This window comes from Urocitellus parryii, chromosome 3 (genome assembly GCF_045843805.1).
Source record: "Urocitellus parryii isolate mUroPar1 chromosome 3, mUroPar1.hap1, whole genome shotgun sequence".
In the NCBI taxonomy this organism is placed as follows: Eukaryota; Metazoa; Chordata; class Mammalia; order Rodentia; family Sciuridae; genus Urocitellus; species Urocitellus parryii.
The window spans coordinates 65141351-65156093 of record NC_135533.1 but is presented as its reverse complement, the minus strand read 5'-3'; the positions used below and the strand labels follow the sequence as shown (position 1 = coordinate 65156093).

Genomic DNA, 14743 nt, shown 5'->3' with positions numbered 1-14743 from the left:
AGATTTAGGAAATTTATTACCATGATGTCACCAATGGTTTATAATTTATAAGACTTTGGATTAGACATTAGCACAGTTATTATTTCCTTTAATGCCTTACCTCACCACAGTCTAATAACATTCAGGAAATCCAAAAGACAAAGGGGAAAGAGTAGTCTTGAAAGCTAAAAATAGTCGTTGAAAACTGATGCAATCATGTAATAAAATATGGCACAATAACTTACACGATTCGCTCATGGTATCTGCTAAAGCAATTAGAGTCCATGCAGCTAGATCTTTGTTCATGTATTACCAAACATGAAAACTGTTTCAGCCCAAGTAAGACATATAGGCTATAAGTTAAATTGTGTACATTGGCCTTAGGACATTCAGTCTTACTATTTGCACTTGTGATTTTCTTCATACTCTTCGAAAACAGAAAATCACTGGGTAGCCATCAGATTTCAAAAGGCTTTACAGGTACAGCCGAACAACAAACTAACAACATAGGATGTCAACATACAATTATACTAAACAGTGTTCTTTCACAGTGAGCCAATATATTTATACATCAAATAGGGCTTGCTCATTGGAAAATAGAAACATCAATATTGATATCTTTATATCAATGATATTAAAGTTATCAGATACAGTAAAGAGGGTTGTCCATTTTAATTAAATATTTTGGGCAAATTCCATTAAATAATATAATTTTATAAATACCCAACATAATTTTAAAGGATTGGCGGTTATGTTCATTTCAAAATAAAATCACATATTTAAAAATCATTATTTTTTTCTAATTTCTTTTCTTTTTTAATTTTTAAATTGATTTTTAAAAATAAATGACAGGGAATGCATTACAATTCTTATTGCACATATAAAGCACAATTTTCATATCTCTGATTATATATAAAGTATGTTCACAACAATTCGTATCTCATACATGTACTTTGGATAATGACTGAAACCAGTAGCCATTGCTCGTATACTATTGTTAACTCAGGTATACAGAAATGAGTATAATTTCTGAAATGATAATCATTCAAATAAATCATTCAGAAATGATTCATTGTTCAGGAATGCTTTTCAACTAGACACTTGTTTAACTTTAGGAAAGAACAATTTTTGAGGCTGTCTTAATTTTTACTGATGAAAACATAGGCAGACATTTCTATTGTGGTATAAGAGACTGATCAGTATCATGAGACAGAATGATTTTACTGCAGCAACTATAAACAATGGAAAAGAGAAAAGCATTTTTGAAGGCATAGTAAGTATATTTTATATGGCATTATAATGCATCTTCACATCAGCCATGAGATTTTCTTATCCTATTACGGATGAGGAATCTGAGTTTTAGAAGGGTGTAGAGACTTGCCTGAGGCCCAGAGCTAATAAATGGAAGAGCCAGGGATAACACCCAGCTCTGTCCGATTTCAACATCCCTAGACCCCATTACTACATGTAATGGGTATGAATTTTATACTACCAACATTTATATGCAAGAAATCTTGTTTTGCACCCCTATCCAGAAATCAAATTACATTTATTTCAAGTCCCCATCTCACTGAGCTGGAAAGGAAATTCAATTTGTTCTGCCCCTCTATAGTACCATATAAGAATATAGGAGATTTACATGGTAGACACTCAGTAATGTGGGTAAAAATTACATTTACAAGAAAGATATTGTATATCAGTAAAGGAGGTGCTCAACTTAGCATTTATTTATGGAGTTGAATAAAAAGGAGGAAAGGTTTGTACAGATTACCTGACACCATGACGAAGGATAGTTTTTCATCTTTTCTTGAACCATAACTGATATGCTTAACTTCTCTTCCTGTGAAGTTTAATCCTCCACCTTGTAAATCAAGTATTACATGAGATTGGAAGTATTTCTCATCTACCTTGGCATTGTCTGATTGACCTGGACATATGATCCCAGACATCAAATGCCTCATATGAGGGGATAGTCCCCCTGTTTTTGTCAGTATAGTAAAATATCATAAGCACAAGAAATGATCAGAATTTTTGTAACATTATTGTCCACCATACCACCTCTCCCTGCTGCTTCCTTTAACAAGTAATTAATAATCTCATACAAAAATTTTAATAACATTTTCTATGATCCATGGCAATAGAATTTAGATCTTTTCTTGAGAATATCTCTTTTTTATTATTTCCTAATTTGTAATCAAAATGTAATCTAAATATTTAGAGGTTCTTTTATGTTTTATTATAATATATAAATTAATTCCAGATATAATATTAATATTTATGTGCCTATGATAAATTATTTTTCTGAACAAAGTTTAGTATTTTTTGAGTTAAGGAACTATCTTTAATACCTCTTTTACATTACATTAGGAAATTGATAATAAGGGTAACAACATGTTAAATTTTCATAGTATTTTTTAAAAGTGGTAATATGAGCTGTAGTTTTATCTTACTGGTTTAAAATTTTTTATATAATTTTTTAAAATTTATATAAAAAGTCTATGAGGCTAAATATCTTAATCTAAATTGATTTGGGGGGACAAGAAACCCGGAGATATGGGATGGTGACCCAAGATCCAAACCTGATTTTTGTCTAACTTGGCTGGGTGCCTGGCTCACTACCCTTCCCACTACAACTTGGCACAATTCTGATAAAACCTATCATATTACACAATGTAAATTATAGAACTAAGCTATAGAACCATCATTGCAAAAGGACAGCTAATTTCCAAATACAGGATCGATACAAGGAAAGAATAGAATAGATAATTCTCACTCATACAGTAATAAAACCAAAGAACACTTTTGGTTTACTTCCTTTTTTATTTTCCTCTTTAATTCAAATGAGTTTTAAGAGTCATAATTTGAATTCCTGCCATTAGCTCCATCAGAAGTATTAAACATTACATAAAGTGATCCTTACTGATCATAAAATGAACACCACTTACTATTCTAAGATAGAAAATACTTTTGTGTGAATGGTAGAGAAATTGCCAAAAAAGCTATTTTATTTCAGACTATGGATAAGTTAATGTTCTACTGGAAAAAGCATACATATTCTGACCTGATTAATTCCCAGGGCACTTGGGTCTGAAAGAGTGCTCAGAAATGTTTCCAAATTTACTCCATTGTCACATATAGGTTGCAGTAGCTAGACACATCTGACAACAGGTCTCAGTCATACATTAGTCACCTCTGTATCGAGGTTTTTGTTGTCATGCTTTCCCACACACATTCTACCTCGGGACATGAGCGTATTTTTATGTGTAGTCAAAAGTTCATTTCTGTCTCTGGGTACTTGGGCCCCCCTCGAGCAGAATTCCCTGTGATAAAAATGTGCTTATTGTTCTAATGACATCATTTCCAGTTTCACTGGGCCTAATATTCAGTTTGATGTTTCGTTCTTAGAGGCAGATAGGGATAGTTTCAGGAACCTCCCCTGCTGCATGTGCAAGTTTAAAATACAGGAGAAACATGCATGCACCACAGTTTACAAACAACAGAGTGGGGAAATAATTGCTATAGCTATTTAGCACTTTGTAATGTAAGCTCTACAGAAAAGTAAGGGTATGATTTATTCTAGACATATAATCTTATGGATTGTTACTTTTTTTTTTAATCCAGGAAGAAACTTAAACTTTATTTAAATTTAAAATTCTTTCTTCAAGAGCCATTAGGGTTTCCTATCCTGACACATTCTGTTCTTTAGAGTTCATTTACATGTTATTACTTGTAATATGCAAACTGCTATTAAAAATCTAGCTAAGTATAAATTTGGCTAATACCAGCTCTTTTTTATCCACTTAATTTATTTTCTCATCTCTGAAGTTTACACAAATAAAAACATTCCTTGTTTTTGGATGCGCATAATCAACCTGTATAATAAACTGACATGTTGAAAATACTTTGTCTTATAAATGAAATGAAATCCTTATGAATGAAGCCCTTCTCTTGTTTTAACCTACAGGACAACATTTTTAAACTGGAGGACTCACATTTTGAAAATGGCCGTGGGAAGAGTCCTTATGACCCTAAGCTGCTGACAGCATCTCTTTTAATAGGTATGTAGTAAAGGATCAATTAAACAGTGAATCTGTCATAAAAAAAAAAACAAAACATGTTGACTGTTTATTTTTTACCTACAAAGATATTTCACTGTTAATCATAAACAATCTTAGCTTGAGAACATCAGTTGTGATATGCTCAAGTATTTTAAAAATAAAAAATAAAAAGCAACGCTAAATTCTCTTTTGGTAACTGCACTTTCAAGTAGGATTCTTTTTGTTGTGATGATTTAGTAGCATCTTTTAAATGGCCTGCTTAGCTGGGAATGCAGTTTAGCAGTAGCCTAGCATGTGTGAGACCCTGTGTTCAATCCCCAGTAGTTCAAAAAATTTAAAAAGAAGAAATGCAAATGGTCTGCCTAATCAATATATAGTCCCACTTAAACTTCAGTATTAATTTGATAAAAAATTTTATTTTTCATCTCATGAAAAGTTGCTTAAATAAAGAATTTTGAGAAATTATTAAGAAACAATGCCATTCCTTCTACTCTGTTAAATATATCCAAGATCTATAACTGCCTCAAATTTTGGACAACTTGTTCCACACAATCAGTGTAAATGGCAGCACCTTTGGCAAAGCCCTTCTGTGTTGCTCAAGTTTTCTCACTCTTTATCTTGTTTGCTAGAACACTCTTAAAGAAGCCATTGTGTATCCACTTTTGTGATGTTAGGCTTTCTTTTTAAAAATGTGCCGCAACATTTTGTGATTTCCTCTACTTTTCCTCTTACCATGTTTTCTTCAAGCTTTCCTTTATCCTCTTTTTATTCAGTGTTGCATTAGTGGGTCAGGGATGTTCAGGTGTACTTCCAATGGTCAGAAGTGGGTGATAGAATTAGGTAGAAGTAGGAGATAATGTTAGTCTGTATTGAAGGATAAAGAATATTTTGTATATCCTTTTAACCATCTCCATACTGTGATTAAATAATTACACAAACAGTGATCAATATTGAAGTAGTGTTTCCTTCCTTCTTCCTTTTCTTTGTATTTTGCTTTTTATTCCTTTATTTTTTGAGGCTACGAACAGCATAACACATAAAATATTCTGTGTTGTGACTCTGCATAGTGATACAGAAATGGTGTTCTTTTGCCCTTTTTCTATAAAATATGGAATATAATTATTTGATAGCACGACCAAAATAATGTGAAAATTTCAAGTACAAAATTTCTAGTTTAATATTAAATCTAGATTTTAAAAAATTAAATTATTACCTGATGTGTCATAAAATTGTAAACCTTTTCATCATTTTCCCTTTATAAATAACTCCCTTTGTACTCAAGAAAATAAAATTCTAGTCATGTAGCCTACCACATTAATTATGAAGATAAATTTTTCCACTATTATGTGGTGTTTATTTTATCACTAATCCCTATTCTATTAAGAATAAAACCACTTCAGCATAAATCATCTCTATTGCTTTTCAGATCTAGACAATTGTATTCCATTTGATCCATTTATGCAGTACTTTAACAACAGTTTAAGACTTGGAGGAATGTAGCACACATATAATTTTCCTATTCGCAGGTAGCCTAGTGATTACATGTGAATGCCTTCCTCAAGAGCATATGCCGAAATCTGAAACTCATCTCAAAAATGGGAGGAGCCATACTTTGTTCTGACTTGCAAGTCTATACTTATTCAAATTTGAACACTTATTTAAATTTGAACACTGAGAACACTCAAAAAGCAGCATACAGAAGTGTGCATAGAGCAGGTTTACTTTATGGTATGCTTCTCAGTAGAATTTTGCTTGATTATTTATTTTAATAGTCCATGGAGACAGGATGATGATAGGTAGGTATTACATAGCTCCATGAAACCATGCAACATTCACAAAGAATATGAGACTTCACAAGTTTGGTTTTTATATTACAATTTCTTTGAAAAATCTGAATAGGTTTTATGAAAAGGAAGATGATAAGGGAAGGTCAAGGAGCCAAAGAGAGGAAGTGTAGTTGAGAAAGAACAATAGACATTTCAGAAGAACAACCTTGGCATGGAATACCTAATATGAATAAATGACCCAGTAACTTTCAGAGGTAGAAAGTGCTTATTGACAAGGCCAAAAAAAATTAATTTTTGAACTAAATAATCAGAAAGATTCAGAAAAGGAACAAGCTCTAATAGATCTGGTAAAAATACCATTGATTCAAGACCTATAACTTTCTTTTTGGAGTTTGTTTCCTTTATAACTATGTTATTAATTCTTCTTACAGTACATTTAATTGCTCTTGTTGAGATTTTCTTGGCATTTTTTTAAATGCTGCTTTAAAAAGAATGCTCACTAGCTTAATAGAGGTTTATGGAATAAATATTTTCTACAGCACTTCCCAAACTCTTTTTAAAATGGGGGTAACAGCTGTCTCTGAAATATACAGGTTACTCTTTGTATATCAGAAAATGGTCATTAGGAAAGCCTATTTGCCCTCGTAATCTGGAGACGTTTCCATCGTAAAATAAAAAATTGAAGGTGGTTCCAGATTGCTTCCTTCCCCAATATTGGGATAAAACTCCAGGTTTGGCTCAAACCATCTGTAAGCTGGCCAGGTGGATTTTTGTAACAGATATTTTTTAAACCACCGATTTCAGTATACAGCAGTTTCAACTAGTCGTATACTTTAAAACCAGATGACAGCTGAAAAACTTAGTTTACACAGCCTATCAAGGTTTGGTATAACCTCTTTCCAAAAAGTCATACATTTTTAAACTGATAACCATAGAAAATATGATTTATCACCTAAGTGATGCACACTTACTGAATTAAGTCCCCTAATCCTATAACATGTCCTAAGTTTTTCAAATCACCTTATTAAAGTTAATTTTGCCAATCTTCTTTAATAATGATCATTTTGTCAATATAAAATTGCTCCAGAATTTATTTTTAAAATATTTCTGATTCCTTCCACCTGCAAAATATTTTTATGTCTTTGTTTTAAATTTCTTTATTAAAGATAGCAGTTGCTCCCCTGCTCAGAATAAATGCCAGGTGTGAACACATCACAAGAATAAAACCTAGTATTTTCCACACTAATTAAGTACCATGTCACATTTTCGTGATGTGAAAAGAATAGTCAACTTGAGAGCAATTTTATTTCCTTATTAAAATCTTTTCCAGGCAATGCAGCACTAATAATTTAGAAATATTCCATCACTAAGAGATATTATTGAAGTCTATTTCAAAGGTCTGGGACTTTCATTTAAGGTTTATATCGTTCAGCTGGAATTTTGCCTTGACTCAGGAAAGAATATAATTTAACATTAGAAAATGGTCTCTCTGGGTGTTAGAATAAGTAAGGTACTCACTCCCTAAATTAATTAAATGAAATTGAGAAAATTATTTGAAACTCGCTGAACCTTAATTTCTTTGCACATAAAATTGTCTGCCATACTAATTCTACTAGTTTGTTATGAGAAGTAAATAAGACAGTTTAATGGTGTGCTACCATTTTTGATGTTTGCATATCTCTGGAATATATGTAAAGTAGAAACAAAAAAACAATAATAACAACAGCAAACCTAGTAGTAGAGGCCCCCTGTGGGTAAACTGGAAAGCAGATTAGGTCTATTATAAATTTTATATTTTTAATTCTGTGCCATATGCACATGTTACTACTCAGAAAATGTTAGTTTTAAAAGAACAACAGAATTAAGGAGCCAGCATGTGGTATTTATTGGCATAGGGAAGGAAGGTGCTCAATAAATGTAAAAATGTAATATTATTGCCACAACTTTCCATTCCAGGGAATTAATTTTATCTCTGCTGTGGGTGTGGGTGTGGGTGTGTGTGTGTGTGTATGAGAGAGAGAGAGAGAGAGAGAGAGAGAGAGAGAGAGAGAGAGAGAGAGAGAGAGAGAGAGAGAGAAGAGAGAGAGAGCGCTTGAGAAGGACAGAGAAAGGGAAAGGGAGGGAGATAAAACTTTTTTTCCTTCTGTTTCTAATTACTCTTCTACCCTTTGCGTGGAGTTTACTTGAGGTGTTAACAACCGAAAGTCTTGGTCTTTATGTCTTTTTGATTTTTGCTCAGTTCCATGACACACTCTTTACCTATGTTAGTAATGCTGCAATTTCATCAGGAAATGTTTTTTGTTTTTTATGTTTTGTTTTCCCTGCCTCTGTCTCTTCACCTCACCCTTCTTAGGAATGGTAATCTGATATATATATATTATAATCTAAGCCACATTTTCTACTTCTTTTTGAATATGAACAGAAAGTCTAAAGTGCATATAAATCTTTGTTTTTAATACGTGCTTCTCAGTAACTCAATCATGATGGAAATATAGTTTGCAAAAGTTTCTGTTCTTCTCATAGAAAATATTTTCCTTAAAGACAGTTCAAAAAACTTAGGAAAGAATAGAGGTATACTCAAATAGCCATTTCATTTTTCTTTCAAATTCTTTTTTTTGGGGGGGGTGTTGATGAACCTTTATTTTATTCATTTATTTATATGCAGTGCTGAGTATAGAACCCAATGCCTCAGACATGCTAGGCAAGTGCTCTACCACTGAGCCACAACTCCAGCCCTCAAATAGCCATTTTTATCTTTGGCAATTTCCAGATGGTTAGTTACAACTGTCAGCACTAATTTACCTTAACTAATATGAATATTGTTGAGACATCAAAATGCCCATGTGGTGGTTTTTTGCAGAGTCTTAAAGATCTTATTCAACAGAGAATGCTAAACCATATATGTGTTTGTGTGTGCATTTGTGTTATATATATATAATTGGCTTATATTTAGATACATTAAAAATCCTTGAACATATTATCTTATCATCAATTTAATAAAATTGGACAAATGTCACATTTCTTCTCACTAGTGACTTAGTGAAAACCTCAAAAGTGTGTATCACAAATGTAATGCCATTTGAATCATTGCAGAAAAACCTTAACCTAATACACTACTTCATATTTTCAAGAAAACTTATATTTGGGGTCAGAAAATTGTCAAATTAACACTGTGCTCCAGGATCAACATATAATTTGATAAATTATTAAGTGACCCAGAATATACAAAAGATGTTTGGCCAATAGGTTTTCATTCTAAATATATCTGTTATCCTAAAGTAAACCCAAACTAAGGTCTGCTAAATTTTTTGTAGTCAGATATTTTTAGATCATTTCAAAGAGCCACAGATTATAACACCTCTTTAGTGCACAGTGAAAATGTTCGCGTCTACTAATTGGCCTGTATGCTGGTTGATATATTTTTTTATTTCACAAGAAATAAGCAAAATTTTACCACCTATATTTATGGGCAAAACCAATAAAGACATCATACTTATTTGGAACAATCAGCCCTGATTAGAGTCCCTACAGAAATCTCTCCAGCAATCTCAACAGGAAGTCTGATCTAAGGCCTGGTACAAAGGAACAGTAACTGGTATTGAGTAAGAACAGTAAGAGAAGGTACCCTCATGGCCACCTAATCATCTGGTTGCCTCCAGCTCAAGAATATCTGGCTATTGCTAAAAACATTATGTGGGTGGGAGGTAATTTCCTATGACTGGAGGCAAATGGTTCCTAACCTGCAAACTTCCTTTCATTTATAAGACAACATTTTAATTTAACTGTCTTAGGAATGTTGAGCGAATAGCTCTTCTACTGAACATCTTTTCTAATTTGAACAAGTTTCCTATCTGCTGTAAAAAGAGTCATAAAGTCAGTCTCACTACCTTTTTCTTCATTTCTATTGATCTTTGTCATCTTCATATAAAAGCAAGTAAAACAAGTTATAATATTACCAAAAAAAAAAAAAAAGCTAAGAGCAGCGCTCTACCTCTAAGTAATAATTTCGTTGTTGTTATTCTAATTCTCTCTTGACTAGAGTTTGTGTGTAATAACAACCCAATTATGAATTTCATTTACCCTAAAGAAGCTAACTGACAGAATGATTAATCATTGGCATTTGTGACTCCACCATTTCCGGGCAAATCCCCTGTTGAGCAGAGCCTGTCTGATGTTAAATTGCTGTCTTCACCTTTTCGTCATTCTGCTTTCACTTGCCCTGATTTTCACCATCTTGTGTAGTTCATGGGCAATGAGACTCAATGAAAGAGTCACAGATTTTGATTGTTCAAGGTAAAGAAGAGCCAATGCTTCCTCCCACAGGTGTTCCAACATGAAAGTGTTTAAAGTCGATAGGACTTTCACATGATATTTTTTACCTAACATCCTCCAATTTGCACACACAACAACAAAAAATCATTCACCTAATGTTTAAAATCATATCACATTTATGTATCAATCTTTGTAAAAAGATAAAACACTAACTTTCATAAAAATAGGGGTTAACAATTAATAGACAATAGGCCTTTCAATGTTTCAAAGGACCTTTTGAAGTTTATTAGGTAGCTGACTTGTAGTATTTTTGAGCTTTAGAAAAGTGTATTCATTTAACTGTAGTCAGGTAAAACATTATCATCATATTTCAATGTGGGCAAGTCACATTTGCACTTGAAATTTAATTAAGAGAATGCAAGATGCTTTTGAAACCCAAAGATACTTTGCTCTGACATAAGATGATATATGAATACTCTCTATTTAGCTAATAATCTGAAATCAATATATTGTCTAAACAATGTTTGTTTAACTTTAGTCACAACAATCCAAAATATGAGAACAATTTTTAGCAGTTTTTAGGATGAGGTATCTACCTGCATGAAAGTTTAAAGCAATAACTTATTTTTCAGTGATTTTTCTCTTGTAGCTATTTTCCATTGTTTTGGAGATTCTTCAAAATCAAGTCCATTAAAACACCTTAGTGAGCCAAAGGATATAATACAAACTTGCTCCAGGTTGGACCACTGAGAATATCTATTTTACATTGCAAAGCTCTTGTCTAGGAGTGAAAAATAAAAATGGAAATACAGAATATCATCTAAGGAATCAAAAGATTAAAAATATTTGCCCAAAGACATTTATATATGAAGATTCACTGTTTTCCATTTATATAACATGAAACTACCTAGGAAATAATAGTACTAAACAAATGTTTACATTATAATCTATCTAGGCCCTCTCTACTTTCTGAATATTTTCTAGCAAAACCATTAGCATAGTAGTTATCAATAAAATAAAATTAAGGTTTACTATAATTATTGTGGATTGTTTAAAGAATTTTTTTTTTCATTTTTGTTGTTTTGTTTTGCAAGTACCTTAATTCACTGTAAGTAGGCAGGCAGTCATGTGTTATCTGGAAGAAATAATAAGAGACACTTTCTGATTCAAGCAAGAAAACACAATTTTTACAAATTTGAATTGTTGAAAGGTAGTATGGTTTAACATAAAAGGCTTGGAATTAAACAGGCCTGTATTTGAAACTTCAGCTTAACTTGCCTAGGCATTAGCTGAACAGCCCTGGATTTCTTAAACTATAAAATAGGGACAACATTATTTACATCATGGGGACATTGACAGAATTAAAGTGAGATAATTTGAAAGTGTCCAGCCAGTGCCTGACTGCCTGCCAAGCACAGAGTGGGTATTCAGTGAACCTAACTGCTCTCTCTCCTGATATTCTTCCTTTCCCTTTGAGTCTTCACCTTCTGGTAATGATCTCTCCGTTATTAAACTCCTATTGAGAATTAACTCAATTTAGTAGTAGAAAGTCAAAAAGCAGTGAAATCTTTAACTGTAGAGATTATGATCTGGGCTTGCCAAAATTCCCTCCTCTTCAAATATATTTCTGTTTGTTGGTAAACTTATTTGGGGTCACTATTTTAGCTCACACCAACTTCAAACATTTATCCCACCAGATATATTAAAAAATAAAAAGCAAAAAAAAAGTTGGCAAAGAAAATATTGGTCCTTTCAGAATTATAGTAAAATTTCATTAATTCAGATCCTACTAGAAAAAAAGTACATAAAAAGATTAATTGCCATTAAAATAAGCAATAAGCAAGATTTTACATTAATCTCTTACCCCACTAAATAAGGCTATTAGATCATAGTAGTTTTACACACATAAAGAAAAAAAGAAATATGATGATAATGAATATAGTTTTGCCTTTTGTTAATTTTGTCACTGGTCTTAGTGGGAAAATAGTAGTTTTGTATATTAGCAGTTGTCACAGAATCAGTTATTACTCAAATTTTCTAAGTGAGTATTAACTGAATAGTCAAGTACTTAATATCTGAATGATCATTTGGTAAAATATTCTTTCAATAAAGACACAGGATGAAATATGAGTAGCTTTGCATAATGATAAAGGTGCTATTTCTGTCTTCAGTGTGCTCATAACATGAAACTTGTATTATCTTTGTTTTGTTTGTCTTGCCTTAATTGAATTAAATAAAACCTATGTGGTTTCATTTTGCCACACCACAGATGGAGAATTATACTCTGGCACTGCAGCTGACTTCATGGGGCGAGACTTTGCTATATTCCGGACTCTGGGGCACCACCACCCAATCAGGACAGAGCAGCATGATTCCAGATGGCTCAATGGTAGGTGGTACGTGCAAGAACTCAGGCACATAACCTGTGTATTAAATCACTGGAGAACTTTCCCTTTATAGTGTATACAACGTGACTTGAGATTTAGTGTGTGGTGTGACTTGAGATTTAGCTAATGGTGGTGACTTCATGACTGGGTGTGAGAAAGTTGGGCAAAAAGAGAAAAGAGAGATTAAAATTTCAGGAAGTACATGTTTTGTGACAAATGTGAAGTTTCTCTGTAGTTAGCTATGGAAAGAGATCTGAGCTAGAGCTCCGGAAGGGAGGCAATGGAAAAAGATAAGATGGTTTACCAATCCTGTCTTACAGGGACACCACAAAGACTCTCACAGCATAGCATTCTTTTTTCCTCCACATTTCCCCTTATTGCCTTGAGAACATACTATAAGGTACTGAACATCAAAAACATTTTTTTTTTCTGTTCTAATAACATTATACTGACACTGTTCTTAAAATCCCAAAGGACTTTTGTATCATTATTTCACTTGACTTCATATCATTATTTTGCATAATTTCACCTCTAATTTCCTCAAAATCCCCTCTCTCATTTTATAGGTGAGAAAATTTGGGTCAATATGTTATTTAACCCAATAGTCAAAGATTTGTAATAAGAACCTAGTTTCCTGAACTTTAGGCACAGGCTTAATTACTTGAACTAGTAGATTGTTTATTTGTAAATTACTCTTTAACTTTTCTATATTAATTTAACATAGCAAAATGTGTAAAATGCATATGCTTGTAATAAATAAATAATATTTTAATTCAGGTTTTTAACTAACTGATCCTAATATCTACTTCTATGTAGTGGAAACTTCAGTCATGCTATTTTTTCTGCCCTTACTTCTGAGAAGCCCAAAATTTATTTTGTCACTTCTTTATTTCATTGATCTATTATAAAAAAAATCATAACTTGGCCTCTATACCTCAGTGATACTTCAGGGAACCATGAGTTGTGTGTGATGATCTTTGTTCTGATTTATCCCGTGCTTCAAAGTGACTATTCAAAAACATAAATCGGTCCTCAAGTTACCTCAGTCAGCATCTCTTTCCTCCTGTGCCAACATTTCTGATTGATCTATTATTTTTCATGCATTAGAGACAAAGACAAGACTCTTCGGATGCCTCATCTGTCCCTTCTGCCTTTATTTTTAATTGCATTGGAATTCTTCATAAATTACCCAATTTAAATTTCTCTCTCTCTCTCTCTCTCTCTCTCTCTCTCTCTCTCTCGTATTACTTTCTTTCAATGACCTGAAATCTTGCACCCCTATCCCACAGGAAACCCTTCTTTTAATCATCATATGTCACAATGTCCCTATATGTTTAAATTTGTAGCTTGGTTAGGATTTGTTTCCTCAATATTTGCACTTCCTTTAGTAACTTTCAATATGCATTTTATCCAATAATCTATCCCTGAGCCACTCTTCCTCCAAAGGTCACCTATGACTTTGTCTAGTTTGTTTTTTTTTTTTTAATCAATCTCCATTTAGACAACCTCTCCTGAAGCATATGCCACTGCTAACTAGCCCATTCTCAAAACACTCTCTTCTCTTGTTTTCTCTAAACATGGCTCCAGTTCCACACTGATGTTTTAAATATAGATAGTCCCTAAGACCATTCCTGATTGAGTACAAACACTGTGGTAACCATTGGGCATGAAGTAAAATAGCTCCTCCTTGGAGTAAAGGAGGTATAGTGCTACCTGGGTGACCATCTGAGAAACTGAAAGCCTCACCAAGAGAAAAACAAGGCACTGAGTTGAAAACAAGGGTGTGTGTGAAACTCCAAGAGCCCAAAGGACAACTTTGGAATATTTACCATTGATTATTAAACCTGGGATGTGTATGGAGGCAAAATGAGTCAGGAAAAAAAAAAAAAAAAACTCCATTCCAATTTACTGTCTGATCTATTCTCAAATGGAAATATTTGTGTGAAAGAGAGAATGTTTGTTTTTTTATGCACAAGAAGGTGACTTTGATCTGCTAAGGACTGTGAGGGGTATACAGGCTTTCACTGTCCATGAGAAAAAAAAAATCTCATTAGAAGATGGAATAACATAAAGGAGAGGGTAGTATCCATTTCATTTTTATGGCCTTGGAGGAAAAAAGTCATCAAGTTAAAGCTGCTTTTATGCTGCACGCTTGCATGTTGACAGCTGAGTCTGAAGAATTTACACTGTGGGAAAACACAGTCATTGTCCACAGCTCTGTACTTCATCTTTGAAAATGTGTAGTTCATTTGAGAATTCA

General features: G+C 33.0%; 1 protein-coding gene across 1 annotated transcript in view; it reads left to right on the top strand.

Moving 5' to 3' along the window:
• The window catches only part of Sema3a (semaphorin 3A), a 191245-nt gene that overhangs the window by 101762 nt on the left and 74740 nt on the right, over nucleotides 1-14743 (top strand). The window contains exons 5-6 of the mRNA XM_026384968.2: nucleotides 3944-4037; nucleotides 12366-12485. Of these exons, the coding sequence (XP_026240753.2) occupies nucleotides 3944-4037; nucleotides 12366-12485 (214 nt within the window). The remainder of the gene's footprint in view (nucleotides 1-3943; nucleotides 4038-12365; nucleotides 12486-14743) is intronic.